Below are 21,512 nucleotides of genomic sequence, written 5' to 3'. Positions count from 1 at the left end.
CTGAACGCTGATCCAGAACTTACACTTCGGGTCGGCGCCGTATCTCCGGCATTCCGAACCCCGGCCCCTAAGGGGAAAAAGACATAAGCATTAGCGCTTGCTGCAATAAGACAGTGAACATTATTATTAAGCTTGAACTTTTGAACTTGCAACAGAACTCTTACAGCGCCTCACCTGAATAGTCAAGCTTATATTGAACTCCCATCAAACCTCAATCCAGTGAAGTAACTGGGTTTCAACGCGCCCCTGCATCAGAAACAGGATGGAGAGCTCATCCTTCCAAACCCTAAGGTGAGACTTCACGGGGAATCGTGGAAGGGTATCGAGGAGGGTTGGAAGGGAGTGGGAGGCTTGAGCATTATTCCGTCAGTAGGTAATACTCCCTTTTCACGCACAGGGGAATATTCCTGCGAGCCAGAAAAGCCAGAGTAGAGGGGCCCTTCCTGTCCATCATCAGAGTCCTGCGCTTCACCATTGAAGAAGCATCAGCACTCGAAGCCAGACCTGCGCCTCCGTGGGAATCAGGTGAGTGTGACAAATACTCTGTATACTGCCTAACTCTTCTTGAGGGAAGTCTGACTGCTCAGCCACAGCTACCAAGTGAATCTGTGTGGTACAGACTGCTACTAAGTGGGTTTACTGCCAAACACCTGTAGTCTTAAATCTTTTGCAGTGGTCCCAGAGGGAACTGCACAGGTTTCTGCCTAACAACCCTGTAATCCAGGGTGCGAGACACCTCATATTCTTCTTCACCATCTACCACAACAGGGGGTGGACGCGCTGGAAGCCTAGTGGAAGGAACAAAAGGCTTAATGAGGGAAACGTGAAAGACCGGATGTATACGCCAGGATCTGGGCAATGACAACCGGACTGCAGCAGGATTGATCACTTTATTAATGGAAAAAGGACCCACGAAGCGGGACAACAACAAGGGTTTTCCGGCAATCTGTAAATTACGGGAAGACAACCACACCTTCATGCCGATCTGATAGGTAGGTGCCGGCAAACGATGTGCATCAGCTGCCTTCTTTGCACGGTCTTGGGCCCTAAGGAGATGACATTGTACATCTTTATGCACTTGCTCCAGATCACAGACGCAGTCACGCGCAGCCGGATTGGAATCTGGTAATGATGGATCAATTGGTAATGTTCTGGGATGACATCCATAAAGGGCAAAGAAAGGAGAAACTCCAGTAGAGGTGTGCATAGAATTATTGTACGTGAACTCAGCTTGTGGCAACGCCGTAAACCAGGTTTGTTGAAATTGGAGGCAGAGACAGCGTAGGTACTGTTCAATAGTAGCATTAGCCCTTTCAGTTTGCCCATCTGTTTGTGGATGGTAAGATGAAGAGTATCTATCATTGATTCCAAGAGAAGCCGTAAGAGCTTTCCAGAAGCGTGAAGTAAACTGTGTTCCCCTGTCGGAGACGATGACAGACGGTAGCCCAAAGTATCGAAACACACTAGACATGAACAGCCTTGCCAATTCAGGTGCTGAAGGCAACCCGGAACAAGGCATGAATATAGCGTACTTTGTAAAGTAGTCCACTACTACCCAAATTGTGTCGTGTCCTTGTATCTCTGGCAATTCGATAATGAAATCCATCAACACCATCTGCCAGGGTTTATATGGAACTGGTAAGGGATGTAATAACCCCACAGGTTTGGTTCTGGAAGTTTTGCATTGAGTACATATGGCACACGTTATGTAGTCTTGTACATCGCGTGCCATGGACGGCCACCAAGCCCAATGTCATAATGCTTCCAACATTTTCTGGTTACCTGGATGCGCAGCAACAGGTGAATCATAAGACCACTGAAGGGCTAAAGTGCGAGCTTGACCAGGCGGAATGAAAAGTTCAGTTCTGCAATCTCATTAGGATGAGTAGAGGCCCAATCCGTAATAACGGATCGCAAGGGGGGTTGAACAGAACAGCCACATATGACTCTGTTTTGTAGAAGCAGCTCATGTTCCGCCTGTATGAGCCGGTCACCCGCACAAGAGCGAGAGAGAGCGTCAGCTGATACTTGAGCCTTGGCAGGACTATGGGTAATAACAAATTGGTATTGGGAGAAAAATAAATGCCAACGTGCCTGCCTGGCAGTGAGACATTTCATGGATTTGAAGGCCAACAAACTCCTGTGGTCTGAATAAATGGTTACAGGGTGTCGAGCACCAAGAAGATGATGCCTCCGTTCCAAGAAGGCATCCCTGATGGCCAGAAGTTCACGTTCTGTAATTGAGTAATTTCTCTCATATGGTGTCAACGTGCGAGAGAAGTAAGCAATGGGATATTTGTCGCCCGAAAGAGAGCACTGTTGAGATAAAACAGCACCAACTGCATAACCTGAGGCATCCGCTTCTACAAAGAACGGAAGATCTGGGTCTGGATGCTTAAGAACAGGAGCAGTAGTGAAAGCAGATTTCAATTGACCAAATGCTTTCTGTGCCTCTGGTGACCATACATAAGAGACTTTGGCACTAGTCAGGGAGGTCAAGGGAGCTGACAGATCAGAAAAACCATTCACAAAACGCCTATAAAAATTAGCAAAACCTAAGAAGGACTGTAGGGCCTTAACTGATTTAGGTATAGGCCAGTCTAAGATAGCCTTCACTTTGGATTGACTCATCCGAACCCCATGGTCAGTTAAATCGCAACCTAAGAACTCCACTTCGGAGGCATGAAAGATGCCCTTTTCTGCTTTTACGAACAGCTTATGGTCTCGCAGGCATTGAAGCACAGTTTTGACATGTTCTGTGAGATTCTGTGAGTATATTAGAATGTCATCTAAATATACCACGACGTATTGATCCAAAATATTGTGGAAAATGTCATTCATGAAAGCCTGAAAAGTGGCCGGGGCTTTGCAAAGCCCGAAGGGCATCACCAGGTATTCGTATAGACCATACCGTGTTTTAAATGCGGTCTTCCATTCGTCCCCTTTTCTCATGCGTACCAAGTTGTACGCTCCTCTGAGGTCAAGTTTCGTAAAAACCTGCGATGAACCCAACTAATAGGAGAACAGAGATCAACGGAAGGGTATATTGGTTCTTTATCGTTACCGTGTTCAGGGCCCGATAATCAATACAAGGACGCAGGTCTCCTTCTTTTTTTGGAACAAAGAAGAGAGGAGAAGCGACTGGAGACTTTGATGGTTGTATAAAGCCCATAGCAAGCGCTTTGTCTATGTACTCCTTGATTACGACATCTTCTTTGAGAGTGAGGGAATACACTCTTCCAGCTGGTATCCTTCCCCCTGGTACAAGATCTATTGGACAGTCATAGACCCGATGTGGGGGTAGTGTTTCTGCCATTCCTTTGTCGATAACGTCCATGAATTCTACATATTGAGATGGGACCACGGGTGCAGAAGATTTAGTGATCGCCCCAATATGCATGGAAGGAGAGGCTAGTGTTCTAGCCGGACCGTCTTGAGTTATCCCAAGCAATGATGTGCATTGGGTATTACAAATGGTTGACGGGAATTGGATCTGATTCATTGACCAGTCAATGGCAGCCAGGTTGTGAAATTGCAACCACGGAATACCAAGAATGAGTTTATAAGCTGGAGCCTTGATAATGTCAAAGGAGATTTCTTCCGTATGTCCATCCTCAGTACTCATAATTAAAGGAACCGTCTGATGGGTAACCTGGCCAGAAGCAAGAATACAGCCATCTACAACATTGACAGTTTCAGGGTGTTTTTTGCGGAGTAAGGGTATTCCTGACTCAGAGACGTAGCCTTGATCAATATAATTGCCTGTTGCACCGGAATCTATTATCGCGGTAGCTTTTAATGACAATCCCTGGTTCGAGGAAAAATCAACAGGGAGACGAAAAAGCTGAACAGGATCCTGCAAAGGTGAGTCCAGAGTAAAACATCCCGACGTAGAGACTCTATCTACTGTCGGGATTTGGCGTTTCCTGCCTTGCGTTTGGGTTTTTTAGGACACTCGGGTAACAAATGATCTGAGGCTCTGCAGTACATACACAAGTTGTGTGACCTTCGATATTCCCGTTGAGCAGGCGTCAGTGGACCCCTAACCGCTCCTATCTGCATGGGTTCAGGGGCAGGTAGGTTTGTGGATGTGGCTTCAGCTGCTGCCGGGGCGAACACAGTTGTTCTTTTTTCCCTGCGTCTTTCAGCCTTACGGCATCAATTTGGAGGACTAAATCAAGTAATTCTCCAAATGCAGTGGGAACGACTGGAATAGTGGACAAAATGTCCTTCAGTTTGTCAGATAGACCTTGATAGAAGAGTGCTGATTTCTTCTCTTCAGGCCAGTCGGTATCGGCAGCCAGCTGATTAAAGCGGGTTTAATAAACCAGTAGGGTATTATTCCCCTGTTGGTGTTTCAGCAACTCCAGGTCGGTGGCTTGAGTGGTGTATCTTGTATCAAATACTTTACTCATCATGGTAAGGAGGGCATCACAATTATAGAGCACATGACTGTTAGACTCCAACAATGGGTTTGCTCATGTGGCTGCAGTACCACCTAGGAGTGACAACACGAACGCGGCATTAGTGGTGTAAGAGGGAAAAGAGGCCGGGCGACAGAGGAAGTGCAATTTGCATTGATTGAAGAAAGTTCTGTATTGCTTGGGATCACCCATAAAACGTTCTGGGGGGGGCCAGAGGAAATTGAGTGGTAAGCGTTACCGGAGCTGATTCCTGACTGGGAGCTGGAAACCCTGACCCCGAAGCCATAGCTGCAGTGCCACTGGGTTGCGAGACTGGAGTAGTCACCAAAGACTGAATAGAGTCCACCCGTTGACTGTGTGCAGTCAAAAGGTCGACACAATAAAGTCGAATGACAAAAATGTCAAAAAGAAATGTCGAAAAAAAAAGTCGTATTTTTTGGGTTTAGTAAGTAAAAAAAAGGGGGTAAAATAAGAAAAAATACAAAAAAGGGAGTTTGGGGGGAACCCCCCCATTTCGGAAAAAAACATAATAAAAAAGAAATTTTCTTTTCGACATTATTTTTTCTATATTTTGACTTTCGACATTGCTTTCGATTTAATGACTATAAACCCCGTTGACGCAATGCCTCCTGTGCGTTGGTCAAATCAGTACTTAGATCCGTAACCATTTGCACAATCTGATTCAGGGCATCGGTTGTCTCTGTAGACATTTTTAAGGCTGCTAATTCTGTTACTCACCACTCAGTATGCTGAGTGGAGCCTGGGTAAGACGACATCGCAGAGGGAGGTAGGATTTAACAGTTTCGGGTTCAGCCTCCAGGATTCCAGCTCCGCTGAATTCTGTGATTCAGGCTTCCTCCAAGAGGGGCTCTTTTCTACGATGTCCCTCTCTGCCGTTTGAGTAAAGCCAGCAGAGATGTCTATCGCCTAAAAGACCGGGAGAACACACACCGCCAATAACCAATGCTTAGTATGATTAGAAGCAATCGGGCAATAGGGAGTTATTTAGACAATCAGATAATTCTTCCAAGTACCTAGACAATGGTTGAGGTGGTGTTGGACCTTTATAGATGAACCTACAAGAAAACCCAAGACCATGAGTGTGCACAAGTGATGACCACAAACTCACTATGACTGATACAACCCCCAACAGACCTGATAAGTGGGATTCCTAGGGAAAGTGGGTACCAGTTGAAAGGAAAACAACGGCAGGTGCAAAACAACAAATGGGAAGGTTAGTAAGGAAGAATATACCCGGGCGGCACGAGGGTCGCACTAGTGATGGGATGGTGCATACACTGGAAAGCGTCACTACTATGCACTTGGTTGATGTAGAAAAGGTAACAATAAATTATATAGTTCCAGGAATCCACACGTATGAGAAAGACTGATGAATTACAGGCAATGTACAATACAGGAGAAATGGATGGGTTTTACCTTAATTGCACAAACACAGGCCAAGTTGGTGAGGCAGTCTTGTAATGTGCAGCGGGGTACTCCGCGTAGGAAGATAGTTCAAATTGCGTAGAGCAGCAAGAAAAAGTAATCGCACCAGACAGGCGAAAGCACAGTGGGAATCCAGGGACAGTCCGAGTTCGGCAACAGGGTTCACTGATCAGAATGGAGGAAAAAGCAAATGCAATCCAAGGACCATCCGAAGTCGGCAACAGAGTTAAAAATCAGGTTGAAGGAACAGGCAAGGACAATCCAAGTAGACAAAGGTGGGTCGAAGAACCAGGAAGTCAAGTATCAAGGGGGGAAAAAGGGTATAAGCACTGGAACGGGATGAAACCGAAGGAACAAAACGCCACAATTAGCAGCAACAAGCCGTTGAGTCCCTTAGGCTTTTATGGTGCAGGGGGGCGGAGCCTCCTTACGCGTTCTCTGCGCACGGGACGTCTCAGCTGATGCAACGTTCTCTGCTGTACGGCCAGACGCCATGGCAACAGATACCAAAGCCACAACGAAGTTCTGGAACGCGCTTGCCCCGTATGTGGCCACAAGAAAAGGGAGGTTCTGCAGGACGGGGCCGATATGTAACAACTTGATGAAATGATGATGTAAATAATGGAGTATAAACAAAATTGTATTTAAACCAATTTTTCACAGATTGTCTAGTTGACTAGCACTCTTTTCGGGTTGAGCTGCGACAAGGTTTTTCCCCACTTGATACTTTAGGTTTTCTGACTTCTAGTTCTAGAATACAATACTTTGCTTTGGTGTCACTTTTCTAATAGACTCTCATACTTCTGACTCTTAGTTCCTGCATGCAACATTTCCCTTCTCTCTTTCCTCATGCGCTCCACGTTGGTATGGTCCCAGATGTTTCTCCTACTGCTATTGCACGCTCTTATTTTCAAAGCACCCATCCATGTGCCTGATTGACATGGGTAGCTAGTAGTGACCTGGCCAACCCTGCCCAACTTTGCTTTCTAAACTTTTCTGAAGAATTTTCCCATACCTGGACTCCAGTCCCACAAGGGCGTTAAGCCTACAGCGTGCTGGGACCATACCAATGGTGAAAGGTGCTATACAAATGCTGATGATGATGTTATCCGAGTCATTGGCCGGTCTTCCCCCTCTTGATAGGGCATTCCTTCTGAGCCCTCGCTCCTGTTTGAGTGTCCCCCTCTTTGCATCTCCAGCTTCGCTTTCTTGTTTGAGTCCACATGTCAGTAATTCTTCTGGTGGGTCTGCTTTGCCCCAGTTGCTGGCTTCTCTCCTCTGCTTTACGCTTGCTTGCTTTCTGCATTGCCCTGGTTACTGGTCTGGCAGAAGATATCAGCTCATCATGATATCATGGCTTCTGCTATCTGGCTCCATCGGGCTCACTACAAGTTGCCCGGTATCCCACCGATAATTCTGGCAGGATACCGGGAAACGGCCCCTACCATCTCTGCCGCCTGATATCCTGGTATTACTGGTATATTACAGGCGGTACAGACAGAGGTAAGTTCCCATTCCATGGAATCTCATAGGACTTCATGGGATGGGATTGCTGGAATGACAGTTTGTACCAGTGATTCCAGCATTCCAGCAGTTTGCCTGTAGATCACAGACCCCACTAGCAAACTCGGGTTACCCTGGTCCGGTAAAAATGCTGGTACCAGTATTAACAGCAATATTTCCTGCATTGTTACTCGACACGGACCTCGTAATGAGGCACAATGTCTGACGTTCACCAAATGTCACTGCTAGGCTGCTTGCCATGGCTTCTACATGGTTCTTATGCTCACACACAGAGGATGGCATTCCTTTGACCCCTGGGCCATTGCAAACATTCCTTTTGGTGAAGACTCCTCTCTTTGGACCATTGTTCTTTTCTTCTGGCTGTGGTGCTGTGGACAAGGTTACCGAACTAAATTCATTGAAAACAGACTCCTGAGATGATATTTTGCTATCATCATTATAGTACCCCAATAAAGTGCAACGACTGGGCACAACACTAACAAAAGATTCGACAGAAGGGATCAATTCAAGAACAAACATGTGCAGAGCAAATTCCCAAATCATTACTGCTGGTCCTGTCCTTGTTTGTTTTTTTAAATTCTGGTACAATATTACAAAAAGAGACAAAAACAACTTCCCTACCTTGCATAACACAACCAACTAGCCAGTTCTATTGAAGAGTCGCTAAATCAAAGCACACCAACAACCGCATAAAAAAACGCCAAGGAAAATCATATTTGGGAAAAGAAAAGGAGGGCCTGACGAATCACTATATAGAACGCATTGATAGACTGCTAACATTATAACTAACTAGATGCCTGTAGATCACTTTCATGAGAATGAAGATGCCCAAATACCTCATCATGGTCATAAAATCAACTGAGCCACCACACATTGGAAATAGAAACGGATAGGTATAGATCTCACCAGTATCCAAGATGACTGGTATAAACAGAGACACTTCTGAATACACTTTCACTCATACAGAGAACATGCGTTACATGTTCATGTTCTCTAAGAAACAGAAAGACGTCCTGAAAAAAAATGACAAGCCACTCACGCCCTTCCTCATTCTTGACGAAATGTTGAAACATTGAAGATGGCTTCAAGGAAAGTCTCAGGATGTCGCCAGAGGAGAGACGCACATAGTGGTATGTTGAATTTCCTGTAAACCGTACAGTCTGAAAAATGCAAGGTATTACTCTATGTTGCTACTTATTTTAAATTTCCATGCCAGCAAAGTATGTTTGTATTGTATTCAGTTTCTGCTATGCACCAAGTGTGTGTTTACAAATTGTACCACATATAATAGGGTTCAAATGTTAATATGGAGGACAAGCTGCCATTTATGGTGATTCTTACTGTTTAATGTGCTGATGGTACAGTTGCAGTAAAAGGCTGAAATTCTACCAGGAATTATGTTCTATATCAACATCCTACTGGCATATTACTTCATACTAAGATAGATTAGCTTAATCAACCGTGTGGAACATGAACACACGTTTCAGATCAGATGGGTCTTCATGCAGACTGACACCTTGTTGCTATTGATAGTTTTGCCATTATGAACATTGGACATTTCCCGTTCAGTCTTTTCCGATAGCATATTAAATATGTCTGTTTTTTTCAGAGAGTGCAGAGTGTGGCTATCATTGGGAGGTTTCCATGAGAGAGGCAGCGAGTGGGAAACGGATCAGAGAATTTACAATTCCCACCTCATTATGGATAGTAAAGGTTAGTGTTCAATCTTGTAATTAGTAGACCTTTCAGAACAACAAAAAACATCAAGGATCCTCATTTTATGAATTGTATATATAATGCCTTCTCTCCTCCACACTGTGGCAATGGTCAAATAATATTATTCACTGAATAGTCCTGAGCCATGTATGCTAAGGTGAATTAGGAATGTCATGGAGAAAAAGATCTGTTTAGTTAAATGGAAGAAGTGTTGCTATTTTATAGAGAAATATCATGTTTTTGGTTTATGGGGATATGTCATATTTTATTGCGAGCGGAATGTAAAATCTTACTATCTTTGAAAAGCAGCTATTTCATGACTGGTGTAGTACAGAACAACATAGAGTTGGACTCTGCCATCAAGAGTTAAGAGTGCACACATATGGCAAATTAAAACGGGGTTCCCCTCTGTTTTACTGGACTGCTGTGGGTAAAACACTTGCCATTCCCCTTGAGCACTTTGAAGAAGGGCTAGTGCAGTATAAGTAAAAGTAAAGCAACCGGTTTAACCTAGTCTCATAACACCTGTATGACAGAATGCCATCTGTGAGCATGGAACAGCCAGTGTATTTAAAAAAAATATATATATATAGCAAATGACGTGGGTAGTTCTGTTTCTGGAGGTGAGGCCAGCTAATCAGACCTCAACCCCTTATTGCTGCATGCCAGTAAAAGCATAGTGCAACCATGTGATTTTGCTGGGGCGGTCTCCCTACAGCTTCTGTAACTGCTTTGTAGCTGAGGTAGAGCAAGGTTAAAGGTCACCATACACTGTAAAGGTGTTCCTGTTTTAAGCCTGCTGAGGCCCCGACCTGCAGACTGGGGTTTGGGGTATTGCATTTGCAATCAAAGGCACCTCTCTAGGGCCTGGAGGCATAATAAACTATAAATATAAGCCCCGTCTGGTTTGGAAGGGTGGCTTCTGTATTTGTTTTATTAATTTTGCAAAGACTTGCGAGTCATGAACACATTTTTAAAAAAAGATTTTGAAACCCTTCTGTGGACTGCCTCTGTCCCTGCTCTACTCTAGCTCAGTCCCTTTCTCTGTCTTCCTAACTTGAAAGGTTCGCTGGTAATCAGCACCCTGGTGTGGACTACCTATTTATCCTGACAGGCATGTCTTTGAAAGCAGGTTCCCAGCCAATACCTTATTGAGGGTTCCTGTACTAGATGGGAGGTAAGATTAATTCACAGGAGCATCAAAAGGTGAAGCTTTCTGGCCTCCACCCAGAATGTGCCTGGGTCGGCCCCAGGTCAGATAAACTGAATCCACACAGCCCTGGTATGGATGAGTCCATGATCATCTGTTTGAAATTTATATGCTATCAAATGGCTTTGTGGCAGTAGAGCTGTGTGATCGGGAGGATAGCTCAGGGGCAATGCACTCGCCTTGGAAGCAAGACGACGCGGAGCAACACAGGTTCGATCCCCGGGTCCGTGCTTAGAAACTTCTGCGTATTAAGCGTGTTATAAATAACCTCTGTGCATTCCCACGGGTGTCCTCTTATGGGAAATGCATGGGGTTCCCTATTTTCCTTGCTGGCTTCGACACCCTAGGCCCAAATCTGTAGGTTGCCCATATGAACAAATTGTGTTGTTACAAAAGGCTTGGGGTTACCAGCTTTTACCCTTTTCCTTTTGCGCCCCCGGTAGGTGCATCCACACATTTGAGGTACCTTTTTCATCGGGGCACCTGTGGGAACGCAAGAAGGTATGATATCTGTTGTTGGCGACGTGTTTCGGTGAGTGGACACGGAAATGTCTCTGAAATTGGCTGGAAATTAAGACAATTCTCAGACATTTCGCTCTGGCCACCCTACCGAAGCACACCGCCAACAACACATGTCCTACCTTCCCACGTCCCCACACGTGTCCCGATGAAAAAGGTACCTCACGTGTGGGTGCACCTACCGGGGGCGCAAAAGGAAAAGGGTAACCCACTGGTAACCCCAAGCCTTTCGCCACTGCCCATTTTGTTAATGTGGGCAACCTACAGATTTGGGCCTAGGGTGTCGAAGCCAGCAAGGGAAACAGGGAACCCCATGTATTTCCCAAAGTCTGCCTTGCGCAAATTGCCCTAGTTTTTATTAGCCACAATCCCCGACAAAGTGTGATATTTGGTGGAGAAAAAACACAATGTTCACTTTGTCTGGGGTTCTGGGTAATAAATTCTGGGCCGTTTCGCGCAAGTCAGACTCTGTGCATTCCCACGGGTGTCCTCTTTTGGGAAATGCATGGGGTTCCCCGTTTTCCTTGCTGGCTTTGACACCGTAGGGCCAAATCTGTAGGTTGCCCACATGAACAAATTGTGCTGTGGCGAAAAGCTCGGGGTTACCAGCGGGTTACCCTTTTCCTTTTGCGCCCCCGGTAGGTGCACCCACACATGTGAGGTACCTTCTTCATCGGGACACCTGTGGGAATGCAAGAAGGTATGACATCTGTTGTTGGCGACGTGTTTCAGTGAGTGGACACAGGGAAATGTCTCTGAAATTGGCTGGAAATGAAGAGAATTCTCAGACATTTCGCTCTGGCCACCCACCGCAACACACCTACATAAAGTATCTTTTTGGCAAGTTGCAGGTGAGAAATTGGCACTCTGGTGCCTTTTTTCATTTCTTGGTCCTCTTGTATTATTCTCACCCAGGTCATCCTCTGAGACACTGCATTGTTTTTTATTAAAATCTGTTTGGGAGCCAATACTTATGTTCGTAATTTTAATAATCTCATCTGTATTGATTTGCAGAGTGGTTTTGGTCTCTTTTCTACCATTTTTCCTTGTTCCCTTGGTCCTTGTTTTTTCCAAGTTCTCCATCATTTTCTGAGTAAACAGGCTCATTTTGCAGCCCGTCTACCATCGTTTGTGCATCTTTTCCAGATTTAGAGGGTAGCACTTTTTGTTGGATAACAGGTTTGTCTAATACAGTGAAATTAGAGTTATCTTTGCTTTTCACTTTTTTCTTGTTCTTCTTAGAGATGGATTGTACTGTTTTAGATCTTTTCCTTCCTGCTTGGCTCTTTCTCGTGTTCGTTCTGCTTCTTGATCTTTGGCAATAAACCGGTTGCCAATCAAGCCCAGCCTCAGTCTGCTTTTCTGTTTCCACTGCAGGTTTTATTTGCATAATTGTCAATGTTTTCCAGTTCCCCATCTGCTGCGTTTGCCAACCGCAGAAATATCTCCAGCACTGATTCGAAAGGGGTGTATCGTCGAAGGGCTGATCTTGTAAAGCAACCTTCTTTTCAACTGATACTTGCAGTGTAATATTGTCTTTCAAAAGTTGTGCCATTTCACACAGGAGTTTATTTTCCTTGTCTATTTTTTTCCGGCTGCTTAGCATAGACTGTATTGAGGAAATGTTGAGACCCTGCTTGACTACTTCTAGTCTTAGATCTCTTATGGGTAGGATCATATTGGTTTTGATGGTTGAAACCAGCCCCACCAAAGTTGATTCAAAAGATGCCACTTCATTTGGCACTTCCAGGAGTATGTCCGCCTGTGATTGAACTTCTGTTTTCAATAGTTAAAAAACCGAGACTAAAGAGTTCAAAACAAAGTTTAAGGCCATCAGTGTGTCTGTACTTGGCTCAGATTTTCCAATGGACGGGTCTAACTGAGTTAAATCTTCTTGTGTTTCTAGATTATGCAGTGAGTTTTTTGAGGAGCTCCCAATTAAAGGAGGTGGGGATTCCCTACCCCTCTCCAAGTGTGATGAATCCACGTCATTATCCATGTTAGCAGTGGAAGAGTATATTTCAGAGCTAGAGGATGGAGTTTGCAGGGTTTGCGGCACAGCCCAAAGAATAGCAGAATTTCCCTCCACATCGTTATGGCTTTTATGCCTTTTCCTTCCCAAGTGTGCTTGGATCTTTTTGATGAATCTTTTTGGTTGTTAACGTATACTCCAAACCTTGTTGCCATTGTTGCAGGAGCATAGTTTGGTGATTCCGCTCAGTTTCCCTGCCCTTCGGTGTTATGGCTTTTGCCTCAGCATGAATTTGGGCGTAAGTTATTGCCTGGGTGTTGATGTGCGTATTCTGAGTGATCATTTGAGCAGAGGTGGATTCTGCCTTTTCTAGTTCTAGCAGGTAGGAATCATCTCCTTCCACCTCTCTCTCCTTGTCTGTGAATAGCATGCTGTTCAACTTCATGTCAGATGCTGAATGTGATCCCTAATAGTAATCCCTAATAGTGCTGCACCAAATACCTCCAGGTGGGAGCTGAGCAAAAGGCTGCGTTATTATCACAGCGCTGCACGCAGAGTACACCTGATGATGCAGGGTTTGTTATATAGTTTTTGAATCGGCTACAGCGGCTCAGTTTAAGTAGCTTCACAGTAAATTGCAGTTTTGACAGGATCAAAGGAGTAAAGTCTCCAACAGTCTCCCGTTTTTTACTGTTACCTCTTTAATGCATTTAGATGCTGATAGTTGCTGGTGTTTTTAGCTTGGAGCTAGCATCTTACTCCACGCACCTCTATTAAGATAAGCGTTACCACACAGTATGTCTGCCCTGTGCTCTTTCCAGAACTTTAGATCTATTTGTTTTATCTGGTGAGCTTACCGTAGATGATGCGAATCTGCTCCCTTGTACTGGAGTGTTCGGGGATAGGCTCTTGAGTGCTCCTGTTCCCTTGCGCCTCTGACGCCTCCAGAGCCAAACAGCAGCAAAACAGCACAGGATAAATAATAGTGCAACGCCTTTTACTCCGCGGCCGGGCTTCCGCCGTAAGGACTACGTGCACTGGTTTTTACTTCCTGCTTCCAGGGGGGCGTGGCTTACACCTCCAATGTCCTTAAAGGCAAAGGCACCAATAGAGGCACCAATATAGTTCAGGAAAAATGCGTCCAACAACGCAGTGTGTGTTACAGTATCCACACAATGTAACACGGACTTCAGCTGCCTCCAGCAGTCTCCAAACCAGAGCCAGCAGCAAAACAGCACAGGATAATTAATAGTGCACCGCCTTTTACTCCGCGGCCGGGCTTCCGCCGCAAGGGCTATGTGCACTGGTTTTTACTTCCTGCTTCCAGGGGGGCGTGGCTTACACCTCCAATGTCCTTAAAGGCAAAGGCACCAATATAGTTCAGGAAAAATGCGTCCGACAACGCAGTATGTGTTACAGTATCCACACAATGTAACACAGACTCCAGCTGCCTCCAGCAGTCTCCACACCAGAGCCAGCAGCAAAACAGCACAAGATAAATAATAGTGCACCGCCCTTTACTCCGTGGCCGGGCTTCACCATCTTGGATTTTGCTGGGGCTGCACATGCTGCCCTCCCCTCCGCACTTCCTGCAGACAGAGCACTCAGCACTCTGGGTATAATGGGTATATCATCAGAAGGCAAAGGAAACTTGTCAGAGCAGCTCTAATTCCAGAAGGATGGAAGGGAACCAATCAGTTGTCACATTTCGCCAATATAAAATAGAGCCCCCTCTCTCTTACTTAATTCATCTTGGACTACTGAAGAAAGATTCACCTGAAACTTAGTTCGGTTTACCATCCGCACCCAGGTCCTCTGCCAGAAAGGAGGAGACCAGAGACTTATAAACCAGAGGCAGGCTCTTGTCCCCAACCATCCCAGGGATATATTTGGGGTGACACTGCTGTGTCGACCAAGGCCTTACCTGCTAACTCAACACTGGAACCAGAATCCTGTTCACTGGACGTAGCAGTTCCTGCAGGTGGTCTCAGGTAACATTCCTGGTGTCAAAGAGCAGAACAAGGACTATCCTTTCCACTGGAGAACCCTGGAAAGGGCCTCCCAGTAACCCTGTAGTCAAGGATCAGCTGGGGTACCCGATTCCCATGTTGAACCGCTTGGGAGCTGCATTGGACAGCACATGACTGACCAAAGCTTTTTCATGCCATCTGCTGTTGCTGCTTTGACCATGCTGATTGTTAGTCCCATTCCTCACCAACCCGATACTGAATCACCAGCTCGAAGCACCCTGAAGACTTGATAGACACTGGTGGACCTCAAAACAAGACAAAGAGGTATTCACAGTGGTCCTGGCTTCTGGCCGTCTTTGAGGACCCTGGTGCCTTGTAAGACCCCACTCTCTACACTTTTCCAAATACCTCTTTCAAATGATGCTGCTGCTGAAATAGTGCCTGTCCTGCCCCTGCCTCCAAGACCCAGAGTGCACTGTTCACTTAAAAGTCTGTATTCTCTGTGCCCTTCTAAACAGGGTGGGGGGTGTTTAGTTTATTTAAGTAGTTGTGCAGATTTTTAGTTTGATTTAAGGGCTTATTTTTTATAGCACTTTGATTGGACACAGTTTCATATTGGATTCATTGTACTGATAATCTTTGTGTTGCTACTATTAACAGTTCACACCCCTTTTGAGAGGGTTCAGTAGTAGAGTGTGGTCAAGTAAGCAATTTAGTCACTACTCATCCTTGAACTCCTGGACCGCTGCAGTCATTTTGGCTCAAACTGGAATCCGCTTTACACTGATAGACATAAACCAATTGTCACACATCTCCTTGTCCTGCCAGCCAAGACAAACTATTGCAGTTCTCTGTTTGGGTATACTCCCCTGCCCAAACAGAACCAATTGGCACAAAGTTGAAGGACCTAGTTTACTTCCTTGCCAGGCCAAACTATCAACCTGCTTCTGTGGCTAGGCCCAATTTCAAAGGTTTTAGCAATGTCTTCTACTTCACACAATTGGAATTGAAAATGTCTTCAAGGAAACAAGAATCACACTGGTGCTGTTTACTACAACTAAGTGTTTGCCACACACAATACAGGACATCTGTAGTGACTAGCTTCCCCTGGACTCTTAGTAGAATGCATGGAATGTTGGAGTGAGTGACAGAGAATGCAGCCCGAGAGAATGTTGATCTGTGAGAGTGAGTTGGAGATGTAGACCCCCTGAGAGAGGATGCCAGTGCATGTTGCCCTCACCTTATGTGTACCTGACCCGATGTACTAGATGTAATGTACAAGGAACCTATTAAAGAAGTAACTAGTACATCCCAGAATGTCAGAGTCATCTTTGGCAAGAACCAATCTTTACAATGGTGATGAGGATGCTGGCTGTGCTGGGGGGACACAACGGAGGAAGGGACAAGCACCGCGCCCCAAGCTCAAGAAGATCCTCTCTCAGGTAGGGGCAGCACTGTTTGGCAGTAGGCGCAGAGAAGGCCGGCACTGGATGTGCTGGATGTAGGGGCCAGGGCCTGAGGCCTGTGGGTCTGCCAGCAGGTCGGCTCAGCACAGCGAGTGCAAAGGAGCTGAGTTGCAAAGTGAACTTTGGTGGGGCTAATGGCCCATTAGTACAAAACTGAAGGGGCATGGAGCCCATTGCTGTGCGGTGGAGGGGCTTAGAGCCCATTGACAAGGCGCTTGGAGCCCAGTAATAGAAGATTGGAGGGGCTTGGAGCTCACTGCTCTGCTTTGGAGAGGTTAAAAGAACATTGCAACGGTTGGAACGGGCCTGTGGCTCAAGTGACTTTGGCCGAGGCTCAAAACACTAGTGAAGGGAAGGCTGTTTTCATTGCGCTGTGTGAGGCACGTGAACTGAAAGTGCCAGTCAAAATTGAGGAACAATTACTGTGCAGGAGGATCTGTTGGCTTTGTTGTGCCAAAGGTGAAAAGCAGCGTTAATGTTGGCTGCTGTGAGATGTGAAGGGCCGCATCATAACAGTGCTGCAGGATCAAAGTCACAGCGTCTGATGTTGGAAGGTGCGTGTCTCGACAGTGAGTGCACAGTGGGACTTGGAGTCCTTTTCGCTAGAAGAAGCATTTGGCGTGAAGCAGTTGTAAACTGCTAAACAGTGGCAGCTGCGAGGAGACAATGGCTCGCATGCTGGGGAGACAGTGAAGTGAGCGATCCGTTGGAGCACAAAGTTCGTTGAAGCTAGGAGCTTCGTCTTCCTCCGTGTCCTCTTTTTGAATGATGAAGTACATGGAATACCGAGGGTATTGGCAATTGTGCAGGCTGTGAAGAAGCAGTTCTGAGAGTTCGATTCTACGGAGTTGAGAGCAGAAAATAAAATAACCCTATGGCGTTCCACGCAAAATGTGTGTGCGTCCCTAGAACGTCATTTTTTTTAGAAGGTCTGCTTTTTATGTATGCGTTCACAAAAGAAGAAAGAGGAGCGCGTTAATTTTGATTATGGTGTTGCTGTACCAAGAGCAAGGGGAGCCGGTGAAGCATGCACTGGTTTGTAACTGGCGGCAAGGTGACCAGTGGGAAAGGTGGAAAGGTGCCGTGTCCCCAAAGGTACTTTTAAAATCTTGGCGCTGATAGAAGAAAGGAGAAGTAATCAGCGCTGAATCGTTTGGAATGTGAAGTTTCATGGCAAAATATGCTTTTGTTTTCTGAGTAATTTGGTTTAGGAAATAGTTGTCATGTGAGGCCTGTAGTAGTAAGATTTTGAAAATGGAGTGCAAGCTGGCTGCAGTTTGTAAGTCGTGGCCTCTATTAGGGATGCACTTAGTGAAGTAGATATTTGTGAGTTCAACGTTAACAATTTTTCCCGCAGATGGACTTTAAAGATTAAAAGGTAGTGTGGCTAGTTAGGTTTTGCAGTAAATGGAGTTCAGAAATGTGAATTGTAAAATGTTGCCACACTAATAATCTTTTGCTTTTACAGGTGGGACTTTTCAATGAGTTAGGATTCATGAATTCAAATGTAGAATTTTCTGTCAGTAGTAAGACAGTTTATGCATATGTTATGACATGTAGGAGTGTTACTGGAGATAAATTGAGTGTTTAGTCTATGATGCATAGATGTGCGAAGCTGTGAGTGCGTTTTGATGGGATCCCTATGGTTGTAGAGGTGTTGTATGGAAGGTGGTCTTTGGGACACAGGTGACTTGTGGGGGTGGTGACGCTAGCACTTTGGGTGACTTTGTTGTTGAGTGTTGGCCACCCGAGTATTTGGAATACTCAGCATGGTTCAATGGCACCCAGTAAGTTGTAGTATGGAGTGGTTGTGAGGGAGTCGAGTGGTTGATGTTGTACGCTGTGTGATGTTGATGTTGTGCACTGTGTGACGGCAAACGTGTAGAGGGGGCTGGTATGCCTGATGTTTGTGAGAAGTTAGAAGGGTATCTTTGTTGATGGTGTCTCTTCCTTACTATGTAGAAAAGGGGAGAGGCATTGGTTGGAGAAGTATTTGTCCCACAGGGTGAGCACGGGTTTAGGGTTTGTGTGCAAGTAGAGTGTGCCGGTTTTGAATATAAGATGCACGCGCAAAAGGGATGGTGTGTGGTGTGTGTGTCTTTTGCTGGTGGGTGGTGTTTTGTCATTATTAAGGGGGGGAGATATATAGTGACTAGCTGCCCCTGGACTCCTACTAGAATGCATGGAATGTTGGAGTGAGTGACAGAGAATGCAGCCTGAGAGAATGTTGATGTATGAATGTGTTCTGTGATAGGAGATGTAGACCTCCTTAGAGAGGATGCCAGTGCATGTTGCCCTCAACTTATGTGAACCTGACCTGATGTACTAGATGTAATGTACAAGCAACCTATTAAAGAAGTAACTAGTACATCCCTGGATGTCAGAGTCATCTTTGGCAAGAACCAATCTTTACAAAATGCTTCCTTCCTCCTGCAACTCTTGTGCCAGAAGGGCAGCCCTCCTGCCAACCTCGTTCCACCTTTGTATTAGTAACCAGATGCTGATAACAACTCTTTCGAAGGGATTGTGTCCTCCGACATATTCCTTATCTTTGATAATACGTTTCCAGCTTGCTGGCCTCGGAAATTTTTTCTGTAGAGGGCGCTGCGCGTCGACGTCTGCCGAGTCGATGTCCCTCGACGGCCAGCGTATCGGCGCCGACGTCACCATGCCCATAAATAGCCACGCGCGGCGTCCGTTGCTCAGTTCCGTTTTTCTGCGCTTCGTGGGGCCTCGGTACATCGTTGCTCAGTTCAGTCAGATAAACCTTCTACATCTACTCGAATATACCAACTCATTCTCGATGGCATCCTCATCGGAACCGACAAGGCCGCGATCCGGCTTCAAAAAATGTCAAGACTGCGGTAAAAAAAATGTCGATAACGGATCCACACAGGATCTGCTTGTGGTGCTTGGGAACCGAGCACCATTGTTCGGAGTGTGAAGACTGCATGTCCATGACGGCGAAAGCCTTGAAGGAGCGAAAGGGGAAGCTCGAGAGAGGTAAGTCAGTCAAAACCTCCCCGACAAGTTTCTTCGGCTGAGTCGAGGCATTCATCACATTCCCATTCTAAATCTCGAAGTAGCTCCCACCATTCGTTGAGATCAAGACACTCAAAGAAGAGACGTCGAAGATCCCCTTCCTCGTCTTCTGTTTCCCCAGAAAGGGTCTCCTGCCCCACAAAACACAGCTCTCGGGCAGAGTGGCAGGAATTCAGGAAGAAAATGTTAAGTGTCTTCGAGAAAGCGGCCTCGACCCCCTCGAAGACAGCTGAGGGTGATACCCCGGGTGAAAAACCCAAAAACTCAAAACGCTGCGAGTCGCAGCACCCGGCGAAACATTCCACCCGAGAGTGCCACGGGGCATCGGGTAAGAAGGCACCGTCTTCGAAGCTGTCGTCGAAGATTCCTTCGTTGCATGGATCGGCGCCATCAACGCCATTGTCGAAGAGTTCTTAGACGCATCGGTCGATCGACTCGACGCCGATGAAAGAGAAGACCACGGCTACTCCACAGCCAACGGTGATTCCAAGAGCCTCCGGCACGACGCCGAGACCGTCGTTGACATCCTCGAGTAGGATCCCGATCCTCTCGAGTTCTTCGAGGCCTCTTCCAGTTTTCTCGACGCCGTTCTCGGTGCCTTCGAAGCCTGTCACATCGGCGTCAACGTCATCGACATTTTTTCGCCCAATAATGACGAGTTTGGCTCCTTCTGCCTTAGAAATGGGTTTTATACCATTGCAGAGGTCAGAGTACCCTGGATTATCTTCAATTTATGAAGAAGGGGAAGATTCTGACCAGGAAACCTTCGGGTTGCAGAGCACCAAACTACCTGTTTCAGAGGATTTCACCTCTGAGGAAAGAAGGAGTCATTACATGAGGCAAGTGGGCTGGACACTTCCCCAGAAGTGGATTTTGTCAAGCCAGACCCAGAGGAACGTGCCAAAACACCCTATAGAACCCTGATGGCAAGAATTATTGAATTTATGGGTTGGTCTGCGCCTTCGTCTGTTTTTCAACAGGATGACCTGACAGACATATTAGACAAAGGTCCACAGGAGGATCCTGTGGTCCCCTTCCATGCAGCCTTACAATGAAAGATTGCTTCTAATTGGGAAACTCCTGAAGTAATCCCTGCTGTCAATAAAAGATTATCAGCCAAGTATAGGGTAGCTGCAGCTGACCCTGAATACTTATCGAAACACCTGACTCCAGAGAGCCTGGTGGTCCAAGCGGCAACTTCATCAAGCAGCAGGACCGCTTACCCTACCGTCCCACAGGATAGAGATGACAAGAGGTACGATTCTATGGCAAAGAAAGTCTTCTCTGCTTGTAGTATGGCGTTGAAGTCCATCAACGCCACCTGTACGCTCGCCAGGTTCAGTCACACACTGTGGGAGTGTGCTTCATCAGCGGCTGACTGCATACCCGAAGGAGAGGAAAAGGAAGCCTTCCTTAACATTATTAAAGATGGCAAAGATGCCATGTGCGAGTCACTTCAAACTGGCATCGATTCCGCTGACAGTATCAGCAGGGCCATGGCGGCAAGTACAACAATCCGCAGGCATGCGTGGTCGTGAAGGTCTGGCTTTGCTCCAGATGTACAGGCCAGACTTTTGAATATGCCCTTTGACGGCTCTTCATTATTCGGAAAAAAGGCTGATGACAGTCTGGAAAAGTTGCAGACATCTAAAGCAGCAGCAAAATCTTTAGGAGCTGCTATGCGCCAAACTCCTTTTCGACCCTCAGGAACCTCTGGGAGAGGAAAGTCCTTTCGCTATTATTCCACATTCGGGAAAGGCAGAGGACAGCCGGCTCAATGTGGCCAAAGGAGATCCACCCGAGGTGGACGGGTCAAAAGTACTAAGGCCGCAGCAGCATCAGGTGCCTCTTTACCCTCAGCATCTGCATCAGCCGCCCCCAAACCACTCTGAGGTCTTTCCACACAAAACACCTGTAGGGGGCAGGTTAACTGACCATCTGACGGAATGGCAGGCTATTACGTCAGATGCTTGGGCATTGGAGACAGTTGCCCAGGGTTACTGCCTACCCTTTCTAAACATCCCTCAGAGTCATCCACCGGGGAACAGATCTCTAAAAGTTCCAGATCTGCTCCTCTTGCAGGAAATTATAGACCTGCTAGAGAAAGGTGCCATAGAACCGGTACCTGTAGCGGACAGGAACAAGGGCTGGTACTCCCCCCTACTTTCTCATACCAAAGAAGGACGGAGGACTGAGACCCATCCTGGACTTACGAGAATTGAA

At 46.2% G+C, this 21,512-nt stretch overlaps 1 protein-coding gene across 4 annotated transcripts in view; it reads left to right on the top strand.

The window, feature by feature from the left end:
• Positions 1-21,512, top strand: part of NIT1 (nitrilase 1) — a 696,241-nt gene that overhangs the window by 475,055 nt on the left and 199,674 nt on the right. For all 4 annotated transcript variants that reach the window (XM_069607184.1, XM_069607185.1, XM_069607186.1 and 1 more), the window contains one exon: positions 9,004-9,107. In XM_069607184.1, the coding sequence (XP_069463285.1) occupies positions 9,004-9,107 (104 nt within the window). The remainder of the gene's footprint in view (positions 1-9,003; positions 9,108-21,512) is intronic.

The sequence above is a fragment of the Ambystoma mexicanum genome, chromosome 1p, assembly GCF_040938575.1.
Source record: "Ambystoma mexicanum isolate Mex_15411 chromosome 1p, UKY_AmexF1_1, whole genome shotgun sequence".
Classification (NCBI taxonomy): Eukaryota; Metazoa; Chordata; class Amphibia; order Caudata; family Ambystomatidae; genus Ambystoma; species Ambystoma mexicanum.
The sequence above is the reverse complement of the archived record's forward strand: the minus strand, read 5'-3'. Positions and strand labels throughout refer to the sequence as shown.